Source organism: Natrix helvetica, assembly GCF_964273705.1.
Source record: "Natrix helvetica genome assembly, chromosome: 2".
NCBI classification, from domain to species: Eukaryota; Metazoa; Chordata; class Lepidosauria; order Squamata; family Natricidae; genus Natrix; species Natrix helvetica.
In genome coordinates, this window is record NC_138552.1 from 288774357 (window position 1) to 288797785 (window position 23429).

General features: G+C 47.0%; 1 protein-coding gene across 2 annotated transcripts in view; it reads left to right on the forward strand.

Annotated features, from left to right (window-relative positions):
* HEATR6 (HEAT repeat containing 6) overlaps positions 1–23429 on the forward strand; it is a 71135-nt gene that overhangs the window by 12098 nt on the left and 35608 nt on the right. For both annotated transcript variants that reach the window (XM_081945392.1, XM_081945393.1), the window contains 6 exons: positions 1460–1574; positions 3453–3554; positions 9429–9566; positions 11344–11627; positions 14029–14206; positions 15201–15407. In XM_081945392.1, the coding sequence (XP_081801518.1) occupies positions 1460–1574; positions 3453–3554; positions 9429–9566; positions 11344–11627; positions 14029–14206; positions 15201–15407 (1024 nt within the window). The remainder of the gene's footprint in view (positions 1–1459; positions 1575–3452; positions 3555–9428; positions 9567–11343; positions 11628–14028; positions 14207–15200; positions 15408–23429) is intronic.

Consider the following 23429-nt stretch of genomic DNA (forward strand, 5'->3'; position numbering starts at 1 on the left):
CTCCTTCCAGTACAAAATCATTTTTTATTTTTGAAAGCTAATTAGGTTATATCTTTGGGGCTCTAATTAAAATATCATCCATATAATGATTTTCCAAAGCCAATGAATAGCACTTATATAAAAACTTCAATTCTGCAACATAAATCTAAATTTAAAAAAAACTAAGTAAATATATAATCATATCTACCATATCAAGATCGTTCCCAAGTCCAAGAAATGCCCTCCGGCATTCAAACGTAACATTTCCCTTTGCTAATTTAACCAAAAGCTTCATTCGAGCCTCAAAATTATCTCTCTGTTGTTTTCCTGCAATTTGGCTCTTCTAAAAAACACAGGCTCTTAAGCCAACACGAACTCTTTCTAAAGAAAAGAAAGTGGGGGGGAAAGCAACAGACATCCCGGAGAGGGGGAAGAGATAAGAAGCAGACACACAGAGTCAAACTTTTCTTACGAAACAGGGTAAGGAAGGATAGAAAAAAAAGCAATCCTTTAAACTAATTACTTCATAATCTTGTGGAATCAATTTAGGTGGAGAGACAGAAAACATATGTTTATTCCCCTCCTCTTTTGCTAATTGTTCCTCTAACTGTGGAGGAGCAGAAAAATTAACATCTCCATGAGGAGTTAAAAGACCAATTGAAGATGATTTTGGAGAAAGAATTTTTACTTGATAAATAACACTTTTGCAGGGGTTCTTTGTGTCTTGTGGAAATAAATTCCCAATCTTTTCCACATAGACATTTTTACAGAGCCCTTTTCCGGATTTCCAAATATAAAAAGGCCAAATTAAATTTGCTTGGTTTTAGTAAAATCGTTCCATTATTCTTTTTAGAATAATAATTTAAACCTTGATTGGTTTACCAAGTTTTTGCAGGTCGCACCTGCTTCTTGGTTAACCTTCTTTCTTATACTCACGAGGGGATCCTAGTCTTGCTTCAGACAGGATGTATGCATAGCCTCTTCCAGGCAGTGAGCAAAGAAAGTTCAAGAGACGTACAGCCGAAGCCATCACGTCGGGGGATGTATAGTCTGGGAACTATCACGTCGGGGTCACCACTTGTGGATTTTCCCGGCTACCCATGAAAGACACGGACACAAGGATGTCCTCGGGATGAGTAGCCTACGCCCGACACTCTCTTTTATTAGAATATGACAGGAAGCTTTAAGCAGTTAAAAATGATTGGTTACATATAATGGTATATATAAGGAGTTGTTTATCACCATACAAAGAATCACAGTTCCTCCTAGCCAAGAGCAACAGTTCCTCCTAGCCAAAACCACATCTCCTGTTATGTTTAGCTAAAACCCACAGACATGTACAGTCAATTTATTCCCACAATGAGCTTTCTGAGATGAAGGGGTTGCTTCTTCCTTCTACTGCATTTTCTAAACAGGCAGATAAAAGCATTACTCCTTTTCTGCAGCTCATCTTCCTCCTTTGCATCTGCCTGTCTTTTAGCCTACCTGGACAGCCCTACCTGGAGGAATCATACAGAGAGATCTGCTTTCAGGCTTTCCTGAGCATCTTACAGTCTTCCAAAGGAACCGAAGTAGATGACATCACCTTTGCCATGGTAAGAATAGAATAGCAGAGTTGGAAGGGACCTTGGAGGTCTTCTTGTCCAACCCCTGCTTAGGCAGGAAACCCTATACCGTTTCAGACAAATGGTTATGCAACATCTTCTTAAAAATATCCAGTGTTGGAGCATTCATAACTTCTGGTGGCAAGTTGTTCCACTGATTAATTGTTCTCACTGTCAGGAAATTTCTCCTCAGTTCTAAGTTGCTTCTCTCCTTGATTAGTTTCCACCCATTGCTCCTTGTTCTACCCTCAGGTGCCTTGGAGAATAGTTTGACTCCCTCTTCTTTGTGGCAACCCCTGAGATATTGGAACACTGCTATCATGTCTCCCCTAGTCCTTCTTTCTATTAAGCTAGACATACCCAGTTCCTGCAATCGTTCTTCATATGTTTTAGTCTCCAGTCCCCTAATCCTCTTTCTTGCTCTTCTCTGCACTCTTTCTAGAAAGTCTCAGCATCTGTTTTACATCACGGCAACCAAAACTGGATGCAGCATTCCAAGGGCTCTCTGAGCTTGGTTATTTTCTTGCAGCTGTTTCATTACCCAAACTAATGGAACATCTGCAAGGGAACAACCAAGCTCAGAGAGCATCCCACAGTTCAACCCTGAGCTACAAATATTCTCCTTTATCAGTAGAACCTCAGCTGTGGCTTAATCAGGATAGTGGCTTTTCCTGCAAGCACGCTTTAAGCGAAGCATTTCCGGATTTTCTTCTTGTTGTGAACCTGTAAAGAGGTAAATTGGAAATCATGGAAATCATGTCCCTGTTATTATTAAACTTACTTTGGGGCAACTGTCAGAGGTTGCTAATTAGTTGCTGGTGATAAAATTTAGAAATCCATTTCACATGGAATGATCTTACATAAGCCCAATGGTTACTTAATCAAAACCACAGGTTGAGTTTGCAATTAAAGTTGGGTGTGAGACCGGTATCATTATAGCAACTTCTCAAACTCTAATCACATGAGGGAGACCTTTGCCCTTGGACTTTTATCACCTCGATAAAATGGCACTCTAGATCAGCGGTCACCAACAGATGGTCCGTGGACCACTGGTGGTCCGCGAGATAATTTTGGTGGTCCGCAGAACAATTATTTGCATTTTTTATATTGCACTAAATCAGGGGTCCTCAAACTACGGCCCCTGGGATGGATACGTGCAATGAACGTTTGTGTTGCTGGAGAGAGTCTCCCCCTTCGGGGTCCTTTTGTGGGACGGAGGGGGGCAGAAGTTCCAACTAGGGATCTGCTTCGACCTCCTGGTGTGGGGCTTTGGGCGAAGGCTGGAGGGAAGCGCCACCGGTGGCGAAGAGCCAGAGGGCCTTGTTCCAGTGGGACTGCATCATGGCCTGGAACTGGTTGACCATCTCAGCCCACAGAGCCTCCAGGTGCCAGTACCTGGCCTTGCACTTCCACAGGTCTTCCCTCTGCTTGGAAAGCCTATGCTCGTAGTCCTCAGTGTGGTGTTCCTACTGAGCCTCCTTCTCGGTCAGATCCAATTTGAACTGAGCCACCTGTTTTGCTAACTCTTTCTCATGGTGGCTGCTTAGCTCCAGCAACTGCTTCCTGTTGGGGCCCTAAGGAGCCCAGGCAAGGAGTGGCTGAGAGGGGCGGGGCGAGTTGAGGCTGGCAAAGTGCCCCTTGATGTGAGTGACACTGAGTTGGCCACGCCCACCCAGTCACGTGACCACCTAGCCATGCCCACCCAGCTGGTCATTAGGCAGAGCATATTAGTGGTCCATGGAATTTAAAATTATGGATTTAGTGGTCCCTGAGGTCCAAAAGGTTGGTGACCCCTGCTCTAGATGATAGAGTTGTACTATTCCCTGATAGTTGCAAGAAGGCTCATTGTTTTTCCATTTCCTTTTCCAGCTGTTACAAAACTCTTTGAAAGGAATCCAGTCGCTCTTAAACGGAGGAAAGATGAGGCTGACCCAGACTGACCACCTTGGTTCCCTCCTTGCTGTGTTGAAGGTGACAAGAGATTTAAAGTGGAAATCTTCCCTGACCTACAGAGGTTCCCTGAGTGCCACAAAACAACCCTGGAAAAGTTTTTGACTGGCCTTTGTACTCAGAGGTGCAGCATGCTTTTGAAATGTCTCTGGTTTCCAAAATTAGAATTGCACAAGCCCCAGGACCCATAATTGATTTGATAGCAAAGGCAGCTTTGTATTCCTCTTGGCATGTCTGTGAAGAAACATTCAAGGTCTACTATCGTGTTTCCCCCCAAATAAGACAGGGTCTTATTTTCTTTTGACCCCCAAAATAAGTGCTTGGCCCTATTTTCGGGGAGGTCTTATTATTTTTGAGGTGCAGGAGGCGGCAAGCGTGGTCACCTCATGGCTGCTGCTGTGTTGCAATACTTTCAGGGAGGGCTTATTTTCAGGGGAGAGCTTATTTTAGCACATGCACTCAAAATCCTGATAGGGCTTATTATCCGGGGAGGTCTTATTTTCAGGGAAATGGAATACAGGTAGTCCTTTACGTACGACTGCCATTGGGATTTGAATTTGCGTTGCTAAGCAAGGTGATTGATATGTGAGTTGCACCCAATTTTATGAGCTTTATTGCCACAGCTGTTAAGTGAATCACACAGTCGTTCAGCAAATCCAACTTTCCCCATTAACTGCTTGTTGGAAGCTGGCTGGGAAGACCTCAAATGGCGATCACATAGCCCCAGAATGCTGCAACCATTATAAATACAAGTAGTCCTCAACTTATGACCCCAATTGAGTCCAGATTTTCTACTGCGAAGTGAGAAATTCGTTGTGAGCTTTATCCCATTTTAGGATTTTTCTTGCCACATTTGTTAAGCGAATCGTTGCAGTTGTTAAGTTAGTGACACGGTTGTTAAGTGAATCTGACTTTCTCCATTGACTTTGCTGGTCAGAAGGTCGCAAGAGGGGAATCACATGACCCTGGGACATGGCAACGCCCATGAATATGAACCTGTTGCCAAGCCTCCGAATTTTGATCCCGCGAGCATCCATGTAGATGCTGCAACAGTCGCATGTGTGAAAAATGGTCATAAGTCACTTGTTTCAAAGCTGTTGTAACTTCAACTGGTCACTACCCTGTTTCCCTGAAAATAAGACACCCCCCCCCTCCCGGATAATAACCCCAATTGGGCTTTGGAGCGCATGCGCTAAAATAAGCCCTCTCCGAAAATATTGCAACACAGCAGCAGCCGTGAGGTGACATCCTGCACCTCAAAAATAATAAGATCTCCCCCAAAATAAGGCCACGTGCTTATTTCGGGGGGGGGGGTCAAAAGAAAAGAAGACCCTGTCTTATATCCTGGGAAACATGGTAAATGAACAGTTGTAAGTTAAGGACCATCTGTCCAAGTCAGTTGCTAAGTGATCAGGTGACCCTGGGGGATGCTGTGATGGCTTTAAGTGTGAGATCTGGTCTCACACTGAACTAAAGTGTGTGATTTATTCAGTGTGGTTGAGCAGTTGTGAAATGAATGGCTGTAAGTTGCCGTTTTAGGTGCATCCCAATTTGTGTTGCTGCTGAAACTCAAAATGAGAGTAAAAGCATCTATGTTTGTTTGAAGTAAATCAACGAAATCATGGATCATGGTAACTTCTGTACTGTAATCACCTTGTCCAGAGGTTTGGTTTTTTTTGGTATAAAGTTTTATTTTTTTTCCTTTCATACACATTCACAGATATACATTCTTGTAAATCCTGTTAACACATATCTATTAAGTACTGACATTTATCGCAATCTTCTTACAAATAAAACACAGTTGGGGTCACTTTCTTGCTCCCCTGTATCTCCATCTTGTTTCGCAACAACCCTGCTCCTTCCATCTTCTCAACCTCTCTTCTCTACTTTCTCCTTTCCTCCTCTCCTTCCTCTTTCCTTCTTCCATTCCCTTTCCCCCATTCCTCCTCTCTTCTTCTCCTCCTTACCCTCTCTCCTACTCTTACTTCCCCTCCCTTACTTCCTCTGCTTTACCCTTTCTTTTTTCCCCTTCTCTTCCTCTCTCCTTTCCGTTGTTGCCCTTACTTATTTTTTTTCTCCAGTGGATTCTCGGGGTGGCATTCCAGTGATCCCAACTTTATCTTTACATAAGAAAACCTTATCCACAGTTTTGAGTGTGGGTGACACACAGAATAGGGCTAACTCCAAAATAGTAATGGAAAATAGTCTAATCTTAAAGCCGTAAGGGGGTGGTGTTTGTCTCTGTACTGTGAATGTATAATGGGGGAGGCAAGACTGACATCTGTCACAATAATCCACCGGGCATTACGATGTCCAAAGATAGTTTGCAGCTGGTTTAACATGTCACCCTAAGCCAGAATAGGATTTGTGGTTTGAGCTTTGCATCACAAATGCAAATCCAATAATACAATACAATACAATACAATAGCAGAGTTGGAAGGGACCTTGGAGGTCTTCTAGTCCAACCCCCTGCCTAGGCAGGAAACCCTACACCACTTCAGACAAATGGCTATCCAACATCTTCTTAAAGACTTCCAGTGTTGGGGCTTTCACATCTTCTGGAGGCAAGCTGTTCCACTGGTTAATTGTTCTAACTGTCAGGAAATTTCTACTCAGTTCTAAGTTGCTTCTCTCCTTGATTAGTCTCCACCCATTGCTTCTTGTTCTGCCCTCAGGCGCCTTGGAGAATAGTTTGACTCCCTCTTCTTTGTGGCAGCCCCTGAGATATTGGAATGCTGCTATCATGTCTCCCCTAGTCCTTCTTTTCATTCAACTAGACATACCCAGGTCCTGCAACCGTTCTTCATATGTTTTAGTCTCCAGTACCCTAATCCTCTTTGTTGCTCTTCTCTGCACTCTTTCTAGAGTCTCCACATCTTTTCTACATCATGGTGACCACAACTGAATGCAGTATTCCAAGTGTGGCCTTACCAAGGCATTATAAAGTGGTATTAACACTTCACGTGATCTTGATTCTATCCCTCTGTTGATGCAGCCTAGAACTGTGTTGGCTTTTTTGGCAGCTGCTGCACATGGCTGGCTCATGTTTAAATGGTTGTCCACTAGGACTCCAAGATCCCTTTCAGAGTTACTACTATTGAGGAAGGTACCACCTATACTGTACCTGTGCATTTCATTTTTCTTGCCTAAATGTAGAATCTTACTCTTTTCACCATTGAATTTCATTTTATTAGATAGTGCCCAATGTTCAAGTTTGTCAAGATCCTTCTGTATCTTAAGCCTATCTTCTGGAGTGTTGGCTATTCCTGCCAGCTTGGTGTCATCTGCAAATTTGATGAGTTCCCCATTTATTCCCTCATCCAAATCATTGATGAAGATGTTGAAGAGTACTGGGCCCAACACAGAGCCTTGGGGTACTCCACTGCATACTTCCCTCCATGTAGATGCAGTTCCATTGAGGACTACACGTTGAGTGTGGTTGGTCAGCCAGTTACGAATCCATCTGGTGGTGATGCTGTCTAACCCACATTCTTCTACTTTATCTAGTAGTAGGTTATGGTCTACCTTATCAAATGCCTTACTGAAGTCCAAGTAAACTACATCGACAGCATTCCTCTGGTCCACTAATTTTGTCACTTTGTCAAAGAATGCAATAAGATTAGTCTGGCATGATCTGTTTTTGACAAATCCATGTTGGCTTTTGGCTATTACTTTGTTTGCTTCTAGGTGTTCGCTAATTTGTTGCTTGATTGTCTTTTCCAGAATCTTTCCTGGTATTGAGGTCAGGTTGATAGTTTCCTGGATCTGTTTTTTCCCCTTTTTTGAAGATGGGAACCACATCAGCTCTTTTCCAGTCCTCTGGTAGTTCCCTTGTGTTCCAGGATCTCTGAAAGATATAGTTCAGTGGTTCTGAGATCTCGTCTGCCAGTTCCTTCAGAGCCCTGGGGTGTAATCCATCCGGTCCTGGTGATTTGAACTCGTCTAGAGTAGACAGGTGCTCACTTACCATTTTCTTCCCTTTCTTCCCAATAAATCTTTGTACAACATGATTTTTAGCTCAGCTAAGCTGTGTGGCCCAAGCCATTATGCTTCATTCAGCAAACCATGATTTGGTGCGATGTGCTAATTCAATACCGTGTGCACAGCAGCTCTTCCCTGTGCTTTGTAGAAGTGCAAATGAAATCATTGCTATCCTGAACAAATAACCAGCTAGTAAGAATTTGGATTCCCATAGTATCCAAAGGGTGGCTCAGTGGCTAAGACGCTGAGCTTGTTGATCAGAAAGGTTGGCAGTTCGGCAGTTTGAATCCCTAGCACTGCGTAATGGAGTGAGCTCCCGTTACTTGTCTCAGCTTCTGCCAACCTAGCAGTCCAAAATCACAAAAATGTAAGTAGAAAAATAGGAACCACCTTTAGTGGGAAGTAACAGTGTTCCGTGCGCCTTCGGTATTTAGTCATGCCAGCCACATGACCACGGAGACGTCTTCGGAGAGTGCTGGCTCTTCAGTTTTGAAACGGAGATGAGCACCACCCCTATAAAAAATTTTACCCTATAAAATTATGATATCCAACAATGTTTAAAAGAATACATGGGTTTCTTTTTTCTTTCTTCCGATAAAGGAGAATATGTTCATTTAGTGACCATTTGAAATCACGACGGCACTTTAAAAAGTGACTTATGACCATTTTTCACACTTACGACCATTGCAGCATCCCCATGGTCACGTGATTTATATTTGGATGCTTGACAGCTGACTCATATTTATGACAGTTGCAGTGTCCTGCAGTCACATGATCCCTTTTGGCGACCTTCCGACAAGTAAAATCAATGGGGAAGCCAGATTCACTTCACAACTGTGCTGCTAGCTCAGGGGTTCCCAGCAGGGGGTGCGAGACAATATTCCAGGGGGTACAAAAACTTGGGTTTAGAAGTTTCAAAATTATAATATCCCAGTAAAGGTATGGCTAGCTGATGAGAGCTAAATAGCTTGAAATAGATCTATAGTAGTCTCCCTTTATTTATGTATCAGCACAAATACAACACAAATATAAAAAGGCAACATTAAAAATAAAAATATGGTTTTCTGCCTGGATGGTCCTCTGTAATGAGCCGAAGGACAGAAAAGGGGAGTAGTGAGCTCCCTCCCATATTTGGGCATACCAGGGGTTGTAACACACACACACACACACACACACACACACACACACACACACACACACACACATATATATATATATATATATATATATATATATATATATATATATATATATATATATAAGCACTTCATCCCTTCCCACCAAGATTTACAAAAAGACGGCAGCTCTGTTCTCATTTTAAGCCCAAGCCCGAAGATGGCAGGTGAGATCTTGCCGAAACGTTGCAGTAGAGGTGGGTATTCAGCAGGTTCTGACCAGTTCTGGAGAATCGGTAGTGGAAATTTTGAGTAATTCGAAGAACCAGTAAATACCACCTCTGACTGGCCCCGCCCCCATCTATTCTCTGCATCCCGAGCCCCAGCTGATTGGGAGGAGATTTTGCAATAACCTTCCCCTGCCACACCCACCAATCTATGCCACGCCCACCAAGCCCATGCCACGCCATGCCACGCCCAGCCCACAGAACCAGTAGTAAAAAAATTTGAATCCCACCACTGAGTACAAGAATATATCAGAAGTGTTCCAGGGGTGCAGGGTTTTGAAAAGATTGTGAACCCCAGTACCAATTGAACAACTGCAGTGATTCGCTTAACAACTGTGGCAAGATAGGTCGTAAAGTGGGGCAAAATGGACATAAACAACTGCCTCGCTTAGCAACAGAAATGTTGGGCTCAATTTTGGTCGTAAAAATAAGCAGATGTGATTTAATTTAAATTGATGAAGCTCTAAGCAGATTGTAGTGCTGATGTCTAGGGTTTTCTTTGATGTTTTCAGAAATGCATGTTTCATGGACTCCCTGGAATTAACATAGAAATGCCCAGCGTCTTATATCCAGCACTCCTTCCTCAGTACGACAGCCGGTCACCCGTCGAGCAAGAAAAGTTGGAGCAGAACAGTGTTAAACTGAGCGGGGTAAACTTTTTAAATACGGTTTGTGTGCGTTGTGCGTTAAACCTAAGGCACTTCAAAAACGTACATCTGGTCACAAGCTGAGGGCTGTTTTTGTCTGTCTGGGGAATAAAAAGTAATGTTTTGGTAAAAGCACATGACAGCAGTGCATGATATTCTGTGCAGTACATTAGTATTTCTGAACCTTGGCCACTTTAAGCTCAGTGGACTTCAACTCCCAGAATTCCCCAACCAGGAATTCTGGGAGATGAAGTCCACCAAGCTTAAATTGCCAAAATTGAGAAACATTGCTGTAGAGCAGGGGTGTGAAACCCGATTTCATTGAGGGCCTCATCAGGGTTGTGTTTGACCTTGGGGGGCAGGGGGGGCCGTGGCCACCTGGATGTCACTCATCTTGGGGGTGCCTGTGCCAGCCCAAGCACTCTGCCAGTGAAAACGGGCTCCCAAGCTCCGTTTCGGCTGCAACGGCCTCCTGCAACCTTCTGCCAGCGAAAATGGAGCTCAGGACAGCCGAATGCAGCCTCCCGAGCTGCGTTTTCGCTGACGGGGGCACTGCGGGCCAGTCCTTGGCTGTTTCCAGGGCGGCCCCGTGGGCCAGACCTAAGCACCCCATGGACTGGATCGTGCTCCCGGGCCTTGAGTTTGACACCCCTGCTGTAGAGCCAAGCCACCGCTTATAAGCATTTATCTGCCTTCATTAATTACTGCTTATGGGCCATCTAAATCCCATAATCCTCATGAATGGCAGTTTTCATTGGGGACGAGAGGTTTAATACAACTGGAGGACAGCAGAATATGAAAGGAAATTCTGTTCTAGCTGACAGCTTCTTTTCATATTTCTGAAACCGGGATTTTCCAGTGCTAGAAGGAGATGCCAGGGATTTGAACTGGGAGCTTTTGCTTAACCGAAAATTGGACAAGATGGACTTCCAAAGCGGCTGTTGTGAAACATGATATTCGTTTTACTTCGATTTAAATCTTGAGCAGGAGGCACTGTTAACCGTACGGCGCCTGTTCTGACCTAGGCAGCTGAGTCCTCGTCCCGATAAATCCCTTTTATTTAATTGACAGTGAATTCCTCTCTAGCAAAGTCTTTCCTCTCCCACAGTCTTTCAAGATAGTTCACAATTCCCGACCTTTATCAGGCTTGGAGAGTAGCCAAGCACATATCTTTCAGATGCCGCAATACTTGGCAAGAATGCAGGAATGAACTAATTGTCTCCTGCAAACTCCACTCCCCTTTCGCTCCTCTTTTATTTCCTCTGGGAGGGGCCATTCACCGTCCACCTGTGGCCTTACTCCCAAGTCAACCCTTATTCCTTAGCTGTTCCCTTCATCTGGCAGCTCTGCGCATGCGCACATCGGGAACAGGCTCCAGCTGTTCATCTGCCTCACTGATATCTGACTCTGAAGGCAGCTGATAACTGTCAGACAGCCCTGGCCCCATCTCTGCCTCTGATGCAGAGCCCTCGTCAGAGCCTTCCCCAGACTCCAGGACTGGCCCATGTTCCTCCCCAACCTCCTCACTGTCCGAATCTGCTGCCAGCTCTGCTGGCTGCTGGCGGGGCCACAACAGCCAAGATTCTTACGCGGCCTCTTAAGTTGAGATAGATTTCTTGGTGCCGAGAGAAAAATCCTACCCAGGCTATTCTATATTAATATTTAGAAGAAGAGAAACATTAGGTGCTTGGATTGATTAAAGAGAACCTACACACAATCCAACGAATCGAAAAGACTTGTGCTTGTAATCATTTCTACGCCCCACAACTACTTCTCACAGAACAGGAGGAAGAAACCTAAAGGAAAACCGAAGAAAGGGAAGCCGGAAGAAGAAGGAGTAAAACAGCAGCCAGGAGGTGCCGAAGGAGGCAGAGTGGAGAAACCCTCATTAAAGGATGAGTTGTCGCAAGATCAGGACTCGAAGATGAGAAATTGGGCATTCAGTGATAAATATCCCTCACTTGCGAAAGAGCGCTTATCTTCCCACGCTTTCAGCTGGAAGAGAATCAGCAGCAGTGACTCAGAATATTCTGATGCGGAAGGTGGAATGCAGAGCAAAACAAGGTTTGTGATGGCAACCACTCAAACACACACACACACACACACACACACACACACCCTGCTGCCATTATGCAGCGTTGAGGTGTATGTTCCTTTTTCAGCAGCAGCGTGGCTGAATTCTCTTTGACTCGAGTTCTTTCAAAAGCAGATTATTTTTTTCCTCTCTCGGTTCCTTCACTTCCCCTCCCTGCCTCCGCTGGTAACAAACGCAGGTAGTCCTCGACTTAACGGTCGCCATACGGTTGCTAGGCGAGACTGTCGTTAAAGGCTGTTTCTTGCCGCGGTTGCTAAATGAATCACCGCAGTTGTTAAGGTTAGTACCACGGTGGTTAAATGAATCTCGCTTTTTCCCTGTTGACTTTCCTTGTGAAATGGTCGCAAAAGGGGATTGCGTGACTCCCTGGGACACTGCAGCCCACGGTCATAAATACGAGCCAATTGCCAAGCCTCTGAATTTTGATCACGTGATGCTGCAACGGTCGTATGTGTGAAAAAAATGGACAGACCGTATTTTTCGGCGTATAAGACACACCTTTTTCCCTTTAAAAAGAGGCTGAAAATCTGGGTGCTTTTTATACACGGAATACAGCATTTTTTTGCCTTCTGAAACCTCGCCCCTTTCACCAAAATAGCCATGCACAGCCTTTAGGGGGCTTCCAGAGTGCTCCTGGAGGCTGGGGAGGGCAGAAATGAGCACAAAATGGGCCATTATTTGCTCATTTTTGGACCACCCCCACCCCCCAGGAGCACACTACTACATGCCTCCTAAAGGCTATTCATGCCCTTTTTTGAAAAAAAAAGGGGGGGGGGAATGAATAGGGAAGTCTGCAGAGTGCAAAAACATTTTTAAAAAATTTGCTTCTTCAAAATCTTGGTGCGTCTTATACTCCGAAAAATATGGTAGATCACCGTTTTCACTGCCGTTGTAACTTTGGTCACGAAGTGAAAAGTTGTAAGTCAAGGATTGCCTAAAAGCAAAGAGAGCGTTTTCCCAATTATTCATGGGTTAATATTTTGCATACTGCCGGCTTCAAATGACACGTGGCAATTTGCATCTGTAAAAACAAAACCATGGCAACAAATATCATCGATCCCCTCAACCGTGGTATCCTTCCTGATGATCTCAGAGGATCGGGAGTGGCAACATGGTTCTCTGTTGGTCTGCCTCCTTTTTTCTGGGGTTGATTCCAGGCAGTGATCACTGGGGAAGGGCAGACACACCCCTCCCTAGGAGGGTGTTGTAAAGTTTGGTGCTCTCCCCTCTCCTATCTAGGCGAGGCCACTGGGTGAGCGCACCCGTTACCAAGGGGTGAGATATCATCAATATGCTGACAAATTAAGCAATGATGTGCAGTCTTATCTCAGGGCTTGGAGATTGATGTATGTGTCTCTATATCGCTTTGCTTGCTATCGGCTGCCGTAGTAATGGGGAGGGAGGGGGGGTTCCGTATTTGGGAGGGGAAATCGATCTCGGGACGAGGAGGGAGTTTTGTTCTCACCATCTTCTGCGCATGCTGAAGGGTCCTGTTTAGGTCTGGTCAAGGTCAACCGTCTCTGCATACCAGATGGATGAAGCCACCTGAAGATGCAGCCCCACATGACACCCTTGGAGGCTGGAGATTGGACATTCAGCTTGGGGTTGTTGGGGGGTGGGAGGGATTTGGGATAGGTACAATTTCGCGCCGTTAGTTTCAGATCTTGCTTTACTTCTGATGCTTTCACTTCATATTCAGTAAAAGTACCTTTTCTCTAAAACCAATGGAGCTGGGGGTTTCCTTTCTTGAATTTTGAAGGAGGCACGTCTGGCAGTATGGATAGGGAACATCCGGCTTCAGCTGGACAGTATCAGAGTTGGAAGGGACCTTGGAGGTCATCTACTCCAACCTTTTGCTCTCGCAGGAGACCCTATACCAGTGATGGCGAACTTTTTCGACACCAAGTGCCGAAAGGGAGCACTTCGCGCACGCTTGTCTGGTCCAGGCGAACTTTTTCGATACCAAGTGCTGAAAAGGGAGCACTTTGCACACACTTGTCTGATCCACGACCGGGAAGAGGAGCTGCCCAGGGGGCATGCATGCACTGGAAAATAAAGTTCCGGTTTGCAGGGTGTGCATACACACCAGCCAGCACGTGCACTGGGCATTTGGGGTGGGGAGACACGCACTTTGGGCACTCGATCCGGAAAAGGTTAGCCATCACTGGTATAGGATTTCCTGCTTAGATAGGGTGTGGACTAGAAGACTTCCAAGGTCCCTTCCAACCTATTATTCTATGTTCTATATTCTAAGATCAAAGACTTCCCCCCTGCCCACTTTGACCAATGAGACAATGTCATTTACTTAAGGTGTTAAATCAGGTTTTTTCCCCTCTCCCTGTTTATATTTTGTCTCTATTTTCATGCCAGGTCTTTCCAAGCTAAAGTTCGCCAAGGGGCTTTAACCTGCTTCCTTTCCACTGTGAAATCCATAGAGAAGAAAGTCCTCTACGGTTACTGGTCAGCATTTATTCCCGATGAACCTGGAATAGGAAGCCCACAGACAGTGTCTTTGATGACAATTGCTTTAAAAGATCCTTCCCCTAAGGTAAGAGGATTCGTTATCCTCCTGGCTACTCATCCGATATGATCCAGCATAAGCCCTCTTCCAAGCACTCATTGCAATAGAATGGGATTCAATTCAGTGCAGTGCAGTTCACTTTATTGCGGTGTCAACTCCGAAGCGAATCTGGATGAAGCCATCTTGTGCTGCTTCATACTTGCCACGAAGCCTGAGAGGGGGCAGGGAGGGGGGGAAGTAGATAGCCTGGCGAACAGCCAAAACAAAAAGTTTCCCTGTGAGAGCCAAGGTCATCATGATAGATGCAACAGGTGGCTGTTGGAGGAGGAGAGGAGCCTGCCAGCTGTATTCATTGGACAATGTGACCGGTGATACCTGGGAGGTTTTTTTTTTTGTTTACTTTTTTCATGAGGTGAAAACCACGGGAACTTTTAGAGTTGGTTTTTACCGGCTGTGCTGATGGGATGTATCCAATAAACATGTTCTTTAAGGAATCTACCTGCCTCGGAGTTCTGCTTTCAATGGGTGCCTTACTTGGAACGCTGAAGTGTGGTCATAGAACACTACAGCAGAGTTCTCCATCCCACCCCCACCCCACTCCATTTTATTTATTCTGCCCTGCCCTGCACTATCCTATCCTATTGAAAATAAACAAAATAGGTTTAAGGCAGTGGTGAAAAAAGGAACAATTTGAAGCCTTCCGAGTCTGCAAAGGTAAGTAGAACAGCGTGAGGTCCAGGAAACAAGGATTGAATATGCTTCTTAAAGAGAGTTCAGTCCAATTCACTTTAAAGTCCCTCCACTGGCACTCCAGCCCTTTATCCCCAGTGCCCTTTAGAACACCAAAGAGCTTTTGCTAAAGATTTACTAAGGAACGATCACGTCAATTATCTCAGGCTCTCTTTGCCTTCCATAGGTCAGCCAGAGCCTCCGGCGGTATCCTTGGGAACTGATGTGGAAGATAATTCAGCTCCGTCAGATGCCTAGGCTCAGCTCCTTTCTTGGCTTTATTCTGTTGCAGACCCGTGCTTGTGCTTTTCAAGTTCTCTCCGCCATTTTGGAAGGTTCCAAGCAATTCCTGTCCATCGCCGAAGATGCCGTCGATCACAAGAGAGCATTCACCCCCTTCTCGGTGAGCATTGCCTCCAGCATCCGAGAACTTCACCGGTGTATGCTGTTGGCTTTGGTGGCCGAATCTTCGTCCCAAACCCTCACCCAGATAATCAAGGTAAATGCCTCTCTACGGAAGTTGCTTTTGCTCTACTAGTTCTAGTAGTATTGAGTAACAGAAGAACAGAGTCAGAAGGGACCTTGGGGGTCTTTTAGCCCAGGCCCCCCTACTGCTCAAATAGGAAACCCTATACCAGGGATGGCGAACCTTTTCGGCAACAAGTGCTGGAAAGGGAGCGTGTGTGCATGCGTGTGTGGCACTGAGTCTGCATGCACGGATGTTCGTCTAGGCCACGACAAGAAAGAGGAGCTGCCCAGGGGGCATGAGCACACTGGAAAAGGAGCTTCTGGTGTCCGGTGAGTGCATGCGCGGCGGCCAGCAAGTCTCCTGGTTACTGCCGCCAGGGGTGGGTTCCTGCCAGTTCTAACCTCTTCTATAGAAGAGGTTCCACAAATCTACTGTGCTGTTTAGAACCTGTTCCAGCTCCCTCACCCCGCCCGTCCGCACAGCATCACGATGAAGAGCGAGAGGAGGAATTCTGGGAGTTGAAGTCCACAAGTCTTAAAGCTGTCAAGTTTGAACACCCCTGGGGGTTTTTTTCTCTAAAGGGTTAGGGGTGCGAGGGCCTTGTAACGTGACAGCTTTAAGACTTGCACACTTCAAATGCCAGAGTTTCTGAGCCAACATTTTGGTTGCTAAGCAAGAGCGTTAAGTGAGTTTCACCACATTTTACAAGTTGGCCACTCCCACCCGGTCACATGGCCGGCAAGCCACTCCCACCCAGTCACATGGTCAGCAAGCCACTCCCACAAAGCAGGCCACACCTGCAGAAGAGGTTCTAAAAAAGTTTGAAACCTACCACTGACTGCCGTGCATGCGCGCACACCGATCAGCTGGCCGGCACGCATGGTCATGCCTGAAAACAGAAGACCAGCTCTTCCAGCTTCCGGCACTGCCGCACACACAAAGGCCAGCTGATCGTCGTGTGCGCATGCGTGCCAGAAACCCGGAAGTGGAACAGGCGATGCCATGCGTGCCCAACCTCTTTTTTAAAAACCTGCAGTGTCACAAATCCTGGAGGCAAGTCGTTCCGCTTATTAATTGTTCTCACTGCCAGGAACCTTTTCCTTAGTTACAGGTTGCCTCTTAGTTTCCGTCCTTTGTTTTACATAAAAGATGATTCAAAATTAATTGCAAAGGTTTGTCTTAGTTATTTTATGTCATCATGACTTTACAATACAATACAATACAATACAATAGTAGAGTTGGAAGGGACCTTGGAGGCCTTCTAGTCCAACCCCCTGCCTAGGCAGGAAACCCTATACCGTTTCAGGCAAATGGCTATCCAACATCTTCTTAAAGACTTCCAGTGTTGGGGCATTCACAACTTCTGGAGGCAAGTTGTTCCACTGATTAATTGTTCTAACTGTCAGGAAATTTCTCCTCAGTTCTAAATTGCTTCTCTCCTTGATTAGTTTCCACCCATCGCTTCTTGTTCTACCCTCAGGTGCCTTGGAGAATAGTTTGACTCCCTCTTCTTTGTGGCAGCCCCTGAGATATTGGAAGACTGCTATCATGTCTCCCCTAGTCCTTCTTTCTCTTAAGCTAGACATACCCAGTTTCTGCAACCGTTCTTCATATGTTTTAGTCTCCAGTCCCCTAATCCTCTTTCTTGCTCTTCTCTGCACTCTTTCTAGAGTCTCCACATCTTTTTTACATCGTGGTGACCAAAACTGGATGCCGTATTCCAAGTGTGGCCTTACCAAGGTCTTATAAAGTGGTATTAAGACTTCACGTGATTTATTTATTTTATTCTTCGCATTTCTAAACCGCCCCCTCTCCCAAAAAGGGACTCGGGGCGGTGTACAGTCCACACAATAAATAACAGATAAAATACAGATATAACTAAAACTATAAATATACGTATATATATGTGGAGGAGGTTAAAATTAAGAGTACTGTACAGAAGAATAAATATGGGACTAAAAGCCCTAAAAACAATTAAAATTAAAACATTACCCTTAAAATAACCACATGAGAGTATACTACCAGGAGTTCATAGATGTAACATTTATAATTATGCCAGGCCAGCTAAACGGAACAGGTGAGTCTTCAATTTTTGTCGGAAGGAGCGGAAGTCCAAGGTGGTTCTAATGTCGGGGGGGAGGTCATTCCAGAGGGTTGGGCCCATCACAGAGAAGGCTCTACTCCTTGGCGCCGCCCGCTGGCATTGCCTAGTGGACGGCACCTGGAGAAGGCCCTCCCTGTGAGAGCGGATTGGCCGCAGGGATGTATGTGGGAGGATGCGATCCCGCAAGTAACTAGGTCCTGAGCCATGGAGCGCTTTAAAGATAGTGATCAGGACCTTGAAACGCACCCGAAAAACCACAGGTAGCCAGTGCAGCTCGCGCAGGAGCGGTGTTACGTGGGAGTATCTAGACCTCCCCATGATAACCCGCGCGGCCGCGTTCTGGACTAGCTGCAGTCTCCGGGCGCGTCCCATGGGAAGCCCCATGTAGAGAGCTGATCTTGATTCTATCCCTCTGTTGATGCAGCCTAGAACTGTGTTGGCTTTTTTGGCAGCTGCTGCACACGGCTGGCTCCTATTTAAATGGTTGTCCACTAGGACTCCAAGATCCCTTTCACAGTTACTACTATTGAGCAAGGTACCACCTATACTGTACCTGTGCATTCCATTTTTGTTGCCTAAATGTAGAACCTTACTCTTTTCTTTTCACTTTCTTCTTCCTATTGTCGGCAGAGTGGCATTAAACAGCAATCTCAGCCACCCCTTTGCTAATCCAGTTTTCTGCAGCCTAGAGTTCTCCATGAACAGGGGTGATATCCTTGCGGTTCGGCCCAGTTTGGCTGAACCGGTAGGGACAATTGTCCCCGGTTCTGCGAACCAGTAGTAAAAAAAAAGCTTCCGAGGATTGCATGGCTCAGCTCTGAGCCGTGCGATCGTCGGAAGCTTCCCCCCCCCCACTTTTTAAAGCATTTTTTTTCCTGCCTGAACCTGCAGGAACGAAAATGCTTTAAAAAGTGAAAAAAAGTTGGTCACACCCACCCAGTCACATGACCCCTGCAATTAAGCCACGCCCACAGGTGGGCAAAAGCATTAGATTTCACCACTGCGAGGACAAGAAAAGATCGCAAGGTCGGTTGGGAGACCGTGGCTGCTGGCTACGCCCGGTCGCTTGTACCAACCCCCGCAGCCTAGGTGGTCGGGAACTACAGAGCCAGGGCCTTAGGCTGATGCTCTGCAATGCAAGGTCTGTGACCAACAAGGCCCCCCTCATTAACGAGTTGATCTCGGAGGGGGAGCTAGACCTTGCAGGGATAACGGAAACCTGGTTGGGCCACGAGGGTGGTTTACCCCTCGTGGAAATGTGCCCACCGGGTTTCCGTGCATTCCATCAGCCTCGGGCCCTGGGTAAGGGTGGTGGGGTGGCGGTAGTTATACGGGATTGTCTAGAGCCGAGGGAGTTCACTGTTCCTCAGATACCCGGGTGTGAGTCGCTGGGTATGAAATGGGGCCCAGGGAGGCAGTGGGGTCTGCTGATTGTATACTTGGCTCCTCGCTATACGTCAGCGGCCCTGCCCGAGCTCCTCGAGCTGGTCTTGGAGACGGCGGTTGAGATTCCCAGACTCTTGGTTATGGGGGATTTCAACCTGCCGTCGACGGGAGCAGCGTCTGAGGTGGCTCGGGAGTTCATGGCTTCCATGACAGCCATGGGCCTGACCCAACTAATTCAGGGCCCCACACATGAAGGCGGCCACACACTGGACCTTATCTTTGTATCTGAACAGTGGACGAGTGATCTGGGAATAGGGGATTTAGAGATTATGCCCCTGTCATGGTCAGATCACTCATATCTCCGGCTCGACTTCCCTGGCGCTACCCTCCACCGCGAGGAGGCGGAACCAGTATGTTCAAGCTGGTACCGCCCCAAGCACTTGATGGAACCGGATAGGTTCCAGGCGGAGCTTGGGCCGTTACCTGTAGCCCTAACCCGCGCTCGGTCGGAGGACCTAGTCGACGCCTGGAATAGGGCGACGGCGGGGGCCTTAGACCGGGTCGTGCCTCTGCGACCTCTCCTGCGGCAGCGAGCCACCCGGGCCCCTTGGTATACCGAGGAGCTCAGGGTGATGAAGCGCCATAGGAGACGTCTAGAGAGCAGGTGGAGGTCCTCACGCTCCGAATCTGACCGAACACAGGTAAGAGCCTTTTTACGGACTTACCTTGTGGCATTGAAAGCGGCCAAACGTAGGCATTGTGCCGCTCTCATTGCGTCTGCGGATAACCGCCCTGCCGCCCTGTTTAGGGTGACCCGCTCTCTCCTGTTGCAGGAGACGCGGGAGGCGCCCTTGCAGGGAAGAGCAGAGGAGTTTGGAGAATATCTGCAAGACAAAGTCGCTCAGATCCGGAGCGGATGGGCCCCCCCCAGTGGTCCGGACGAGCCGACATCAGTGAGTCTTGTGAGTCCACTCTGGGAGGAGTTTGACTCTGTTGCCCCCGAGGATTTAGACGGGTTACGGGGACGGCTACGACCCACCACATGTTCAATGGACCCGTGCCCCTCCTGGTTGGTACTGGCATCCTGGGAGGTGACGCGAGGCTGGCTTCTGGGCCTGGTGAACGCCTCGTTGGGTGAGGGCTTCTTACCGGCTGCCTTGAAAGAGGCGGTGGTGAAGCCCCTGCTCAAGAGGCATTCACTTGACCCAATGGAGCTAGCTAATTATCGTCCAGTCTCCAACCTTCCCTTTTTAGCGAAGGTTGTTGAGAATGTGGTGGCGCAGCAGTTTCCACGGCACCTCGACGAATCCGTATATCTAGACCCACGCCAGTCCGGCTTCCGACCCGGGCACAGCACCGAGACAGCCTTGGTCGCGTTGGTGGATGATCTCTGGAGGGCCAGAGATAGAGGTTGTTCCTCTATCCTGGTCCTATTAGATCTCTCAGCGGCTTTTGATACCATCGACCATGGTATCCTATTGCGCCGGCTGGAGGGGATGGGAGTCGGAGGCACCGTTTTACGGTGGTTCGGCTCCTACCTCTCCGGCCGGATGCAATATGTGTTGACTGGGGGGCAGAGGTCGACCCCGAGGCCACTCTCTTGTGGGGTGCCGCAGGGGTCGGTCCTCTCGCCCCTTTTGTTCAACGCATATGTGAAGCCGCTGGGTGAGATCATCCGTGGCTTTGGGGTTGAGTACCATCTGTACGCTGATGATACTCAGCTGTACATTTCAACCCCAAGCCACCCCAACGAGGCTGTCGAAGTGATGTCCCGGTGTTTGGAAGCCGTCGGGGTCTGGATGGGGGACAACAGACTCAAACTCAACCCCTCCAAGACTGAGTGGCTGTGGCTACCGGCACCTCGGTTCAGCCAGTTAATTCCATCACTGGCCATAGGGGGCGAGCAATTGCCCCCTGTGGAACGGGCGCGCAATTTGGGCGTCCTCCTAGATGCCCGGCTGTCAATGGATGATCATGTGGCAGCCGTGGCAAGGGGGGCGTTCCACCAGGTTCGCCTGGTGCGCCAATTGCGCCCCCTTCTGGACCGTGATGCCCTACGCACAGTCACTCATGCGCTGGTGACGTCTCGCCTGGACTACTGTAACGCTCTCTACATGGGGCTTCCCTTGGGACGCGCCCGAAGACTGCAGCTAGTCCAGAACGCAGCCGCGCGGGTAGTCATGGGGAGTACTAGGTACTCCCACGTAACACCTCTCCTGCGCGAGCTGCACTGGCTACCTGTGGTCTTTCGGGTGCGGTTCAAGGTTCTGATTACCATCTTTAAAGCGCTCCATGGCATAGGGCCTAGTTACCTGCGGGATCGCATCCTCCCGCACACATCCCTGCGGCCAATCCGCTCTCACAGGGAGGGCCTTCTCCTGGTGCCGTCCACGAGGCAATGCCAACGGGCGACACCGAGGAGTAGGGCCTTCTCTGTGATGGGCCCAACCCTCTGGAATGACCTCCCCCCCGACATTAGAACCACTACTGACCTCCGCTCCTTCCGACAGAAACTGAAGACACACCTGTTCCGACTGGCTGGTTTGGCATAATTTACAACGTCTACCCCCCTGGCATATACTTTTTACTGGCTTTTAGAGGGATAGTGTATAAATTGTATGATATTTTAAATTTTTATATTGTTTACTTATTAGCTGTACAGTTTTGGCCTATTTTATCCTCCTCCTATGCATACATGTATTTTATTTGGTGTTTTTTAATACGGACTGTACACCGCCCCGAGTCCCTTTCGGGAGAGGGGGCGGTATATAAGTGCTAATAAATGAAAATGAAATGAAAATGACTGTCCATGAACGAGTTGCTTCTATACAGGTAGTCTTCGACTTACGGCCACAATTGAGCCCACAATTTATGTTCCTAAGTGAGAAATTTGTTGAGTGAGTTTTGCCCCCTTTTACGAACGTTCTTGCCACAGCTGTGAAGTTAGTAACATGGTTGTTAAGTGAATCTGGCTTCCCCATTGACTTGCAAAATGTGATCACATGATACCGGGTCTCTGCAACCGTCATAAATATGAGTCAGTTGCCAACTGTCTAAATTTTAATCACAGGATTATGAACTGTTGTAAGTTGAGGACTACCTCCAGATAATCCATTTAATGGAGCCTATTTGAGTGGCTCCCTGCTGGAAGATGATCCCTAAGAGACCAACTTTCAAATGATAACAGAATTGTGTGTGTTTTGTTTATATGTCTTCAAATCAGTCATGAGGGCGACTGCCAGAACAAGTTCCTTGTTTCCTTGGCAACCTTTTTTGGAAGTGGTTTGCCACACTCTCTTGCCTTCCAACCTAGAGCCTTTAATTGCTGCAGCAAAGTGACTCGCTCCATTATACTGAAGGCATTTAAAATATGAATGGAATAGGAATGAGTCAGGAGAGGAGAGGAGAGAAAGAGAAAGAGAATTCTTTATTGGCCAAGTGTGATTGGACACACAATTTGGGTTTGGTGCATAAGCTCACAGTGTACATACAAGCAACAAGTGACAATTCGTGATCCTAGATCATAAAAAAGACACTCATCATAAATCATAAGTTACAACACTTAGTGATGGTCATAGGATACGAAATAAGCAATCAACAAAAGTCATACTAGGATGCTAAATAAAACAATATACGGTGAATCGTAAGATACAAGCAACAAAGTTATAGTCATAAAAAGATAAGGAGATAGGTAATAGGAAAGATGAGACGAATAATAGTAATATAGTCTTACTAGATAGTTTGACAGTGTTGTGGGAATTAATTGTTTAGCAGAGTGATGGCATGGGGAGGGGGAAACTGTCCTTGTGTCTAGTTGTTGTGGTGTGCAATGCCCTCTAGCAGAAATGGCTAACCTTTTTCTAAAGGTGTACCAAAACTGTGTGTGCGCACGCTATAGTGCGTATGTGCATGCATGCCCACCCACTTGCGCATGCCTGAGCAACCCCACCTGCGCATGCGCAAGCAACACCCCCCATCGTGACTTCCGTGCGGGGGGGAGGTAGTTTTCGCCTTCCCCAGGCTCCAGAGGCTTTCCTGAAGCCTGGGGAGGGCGAAAAACACCGGAGGTTCGGGAACAAACTTCCGGTTGGGCTGTTGGGCCTCCTTTTTGCCCTTTCTAGGCTCTGGAGGCTTTCCTGAAGCCTGGGGAGGGCGAAAATGGCCTCCCCCAGCCCTCTGGAAGGCCAAAAATCAGCTGGGGGCTGCCAAGGGCTGCTGTGCCGACAAATATGGCTCCGTGTGGCACATGCGCCATAAGTTTCGCCGTCACGGCCCTATAGCGTCGTCTTGAGGGTAAGAGTTGAAAAAGTTTTTTTTTTAAAAAAAAGGGGTTTTTATTTTTCCTTTCAAATTCATTCTTAAATATACATTCTTATAATTGCTATTCAACATTTGTCAATTCATATCATTTCTCCGCCTGTATATTTACATTTTCATACTTTCTTATTTCCCCTCCCCCTGATTTAATAATGTGTTGCCCGAGTTATTTATTTTGTGCTTTGTTCCTTTCTCTTTCTATTTGTATCTTTTTTCAAGCCAATCATAAAATCGCCCCCATGTCC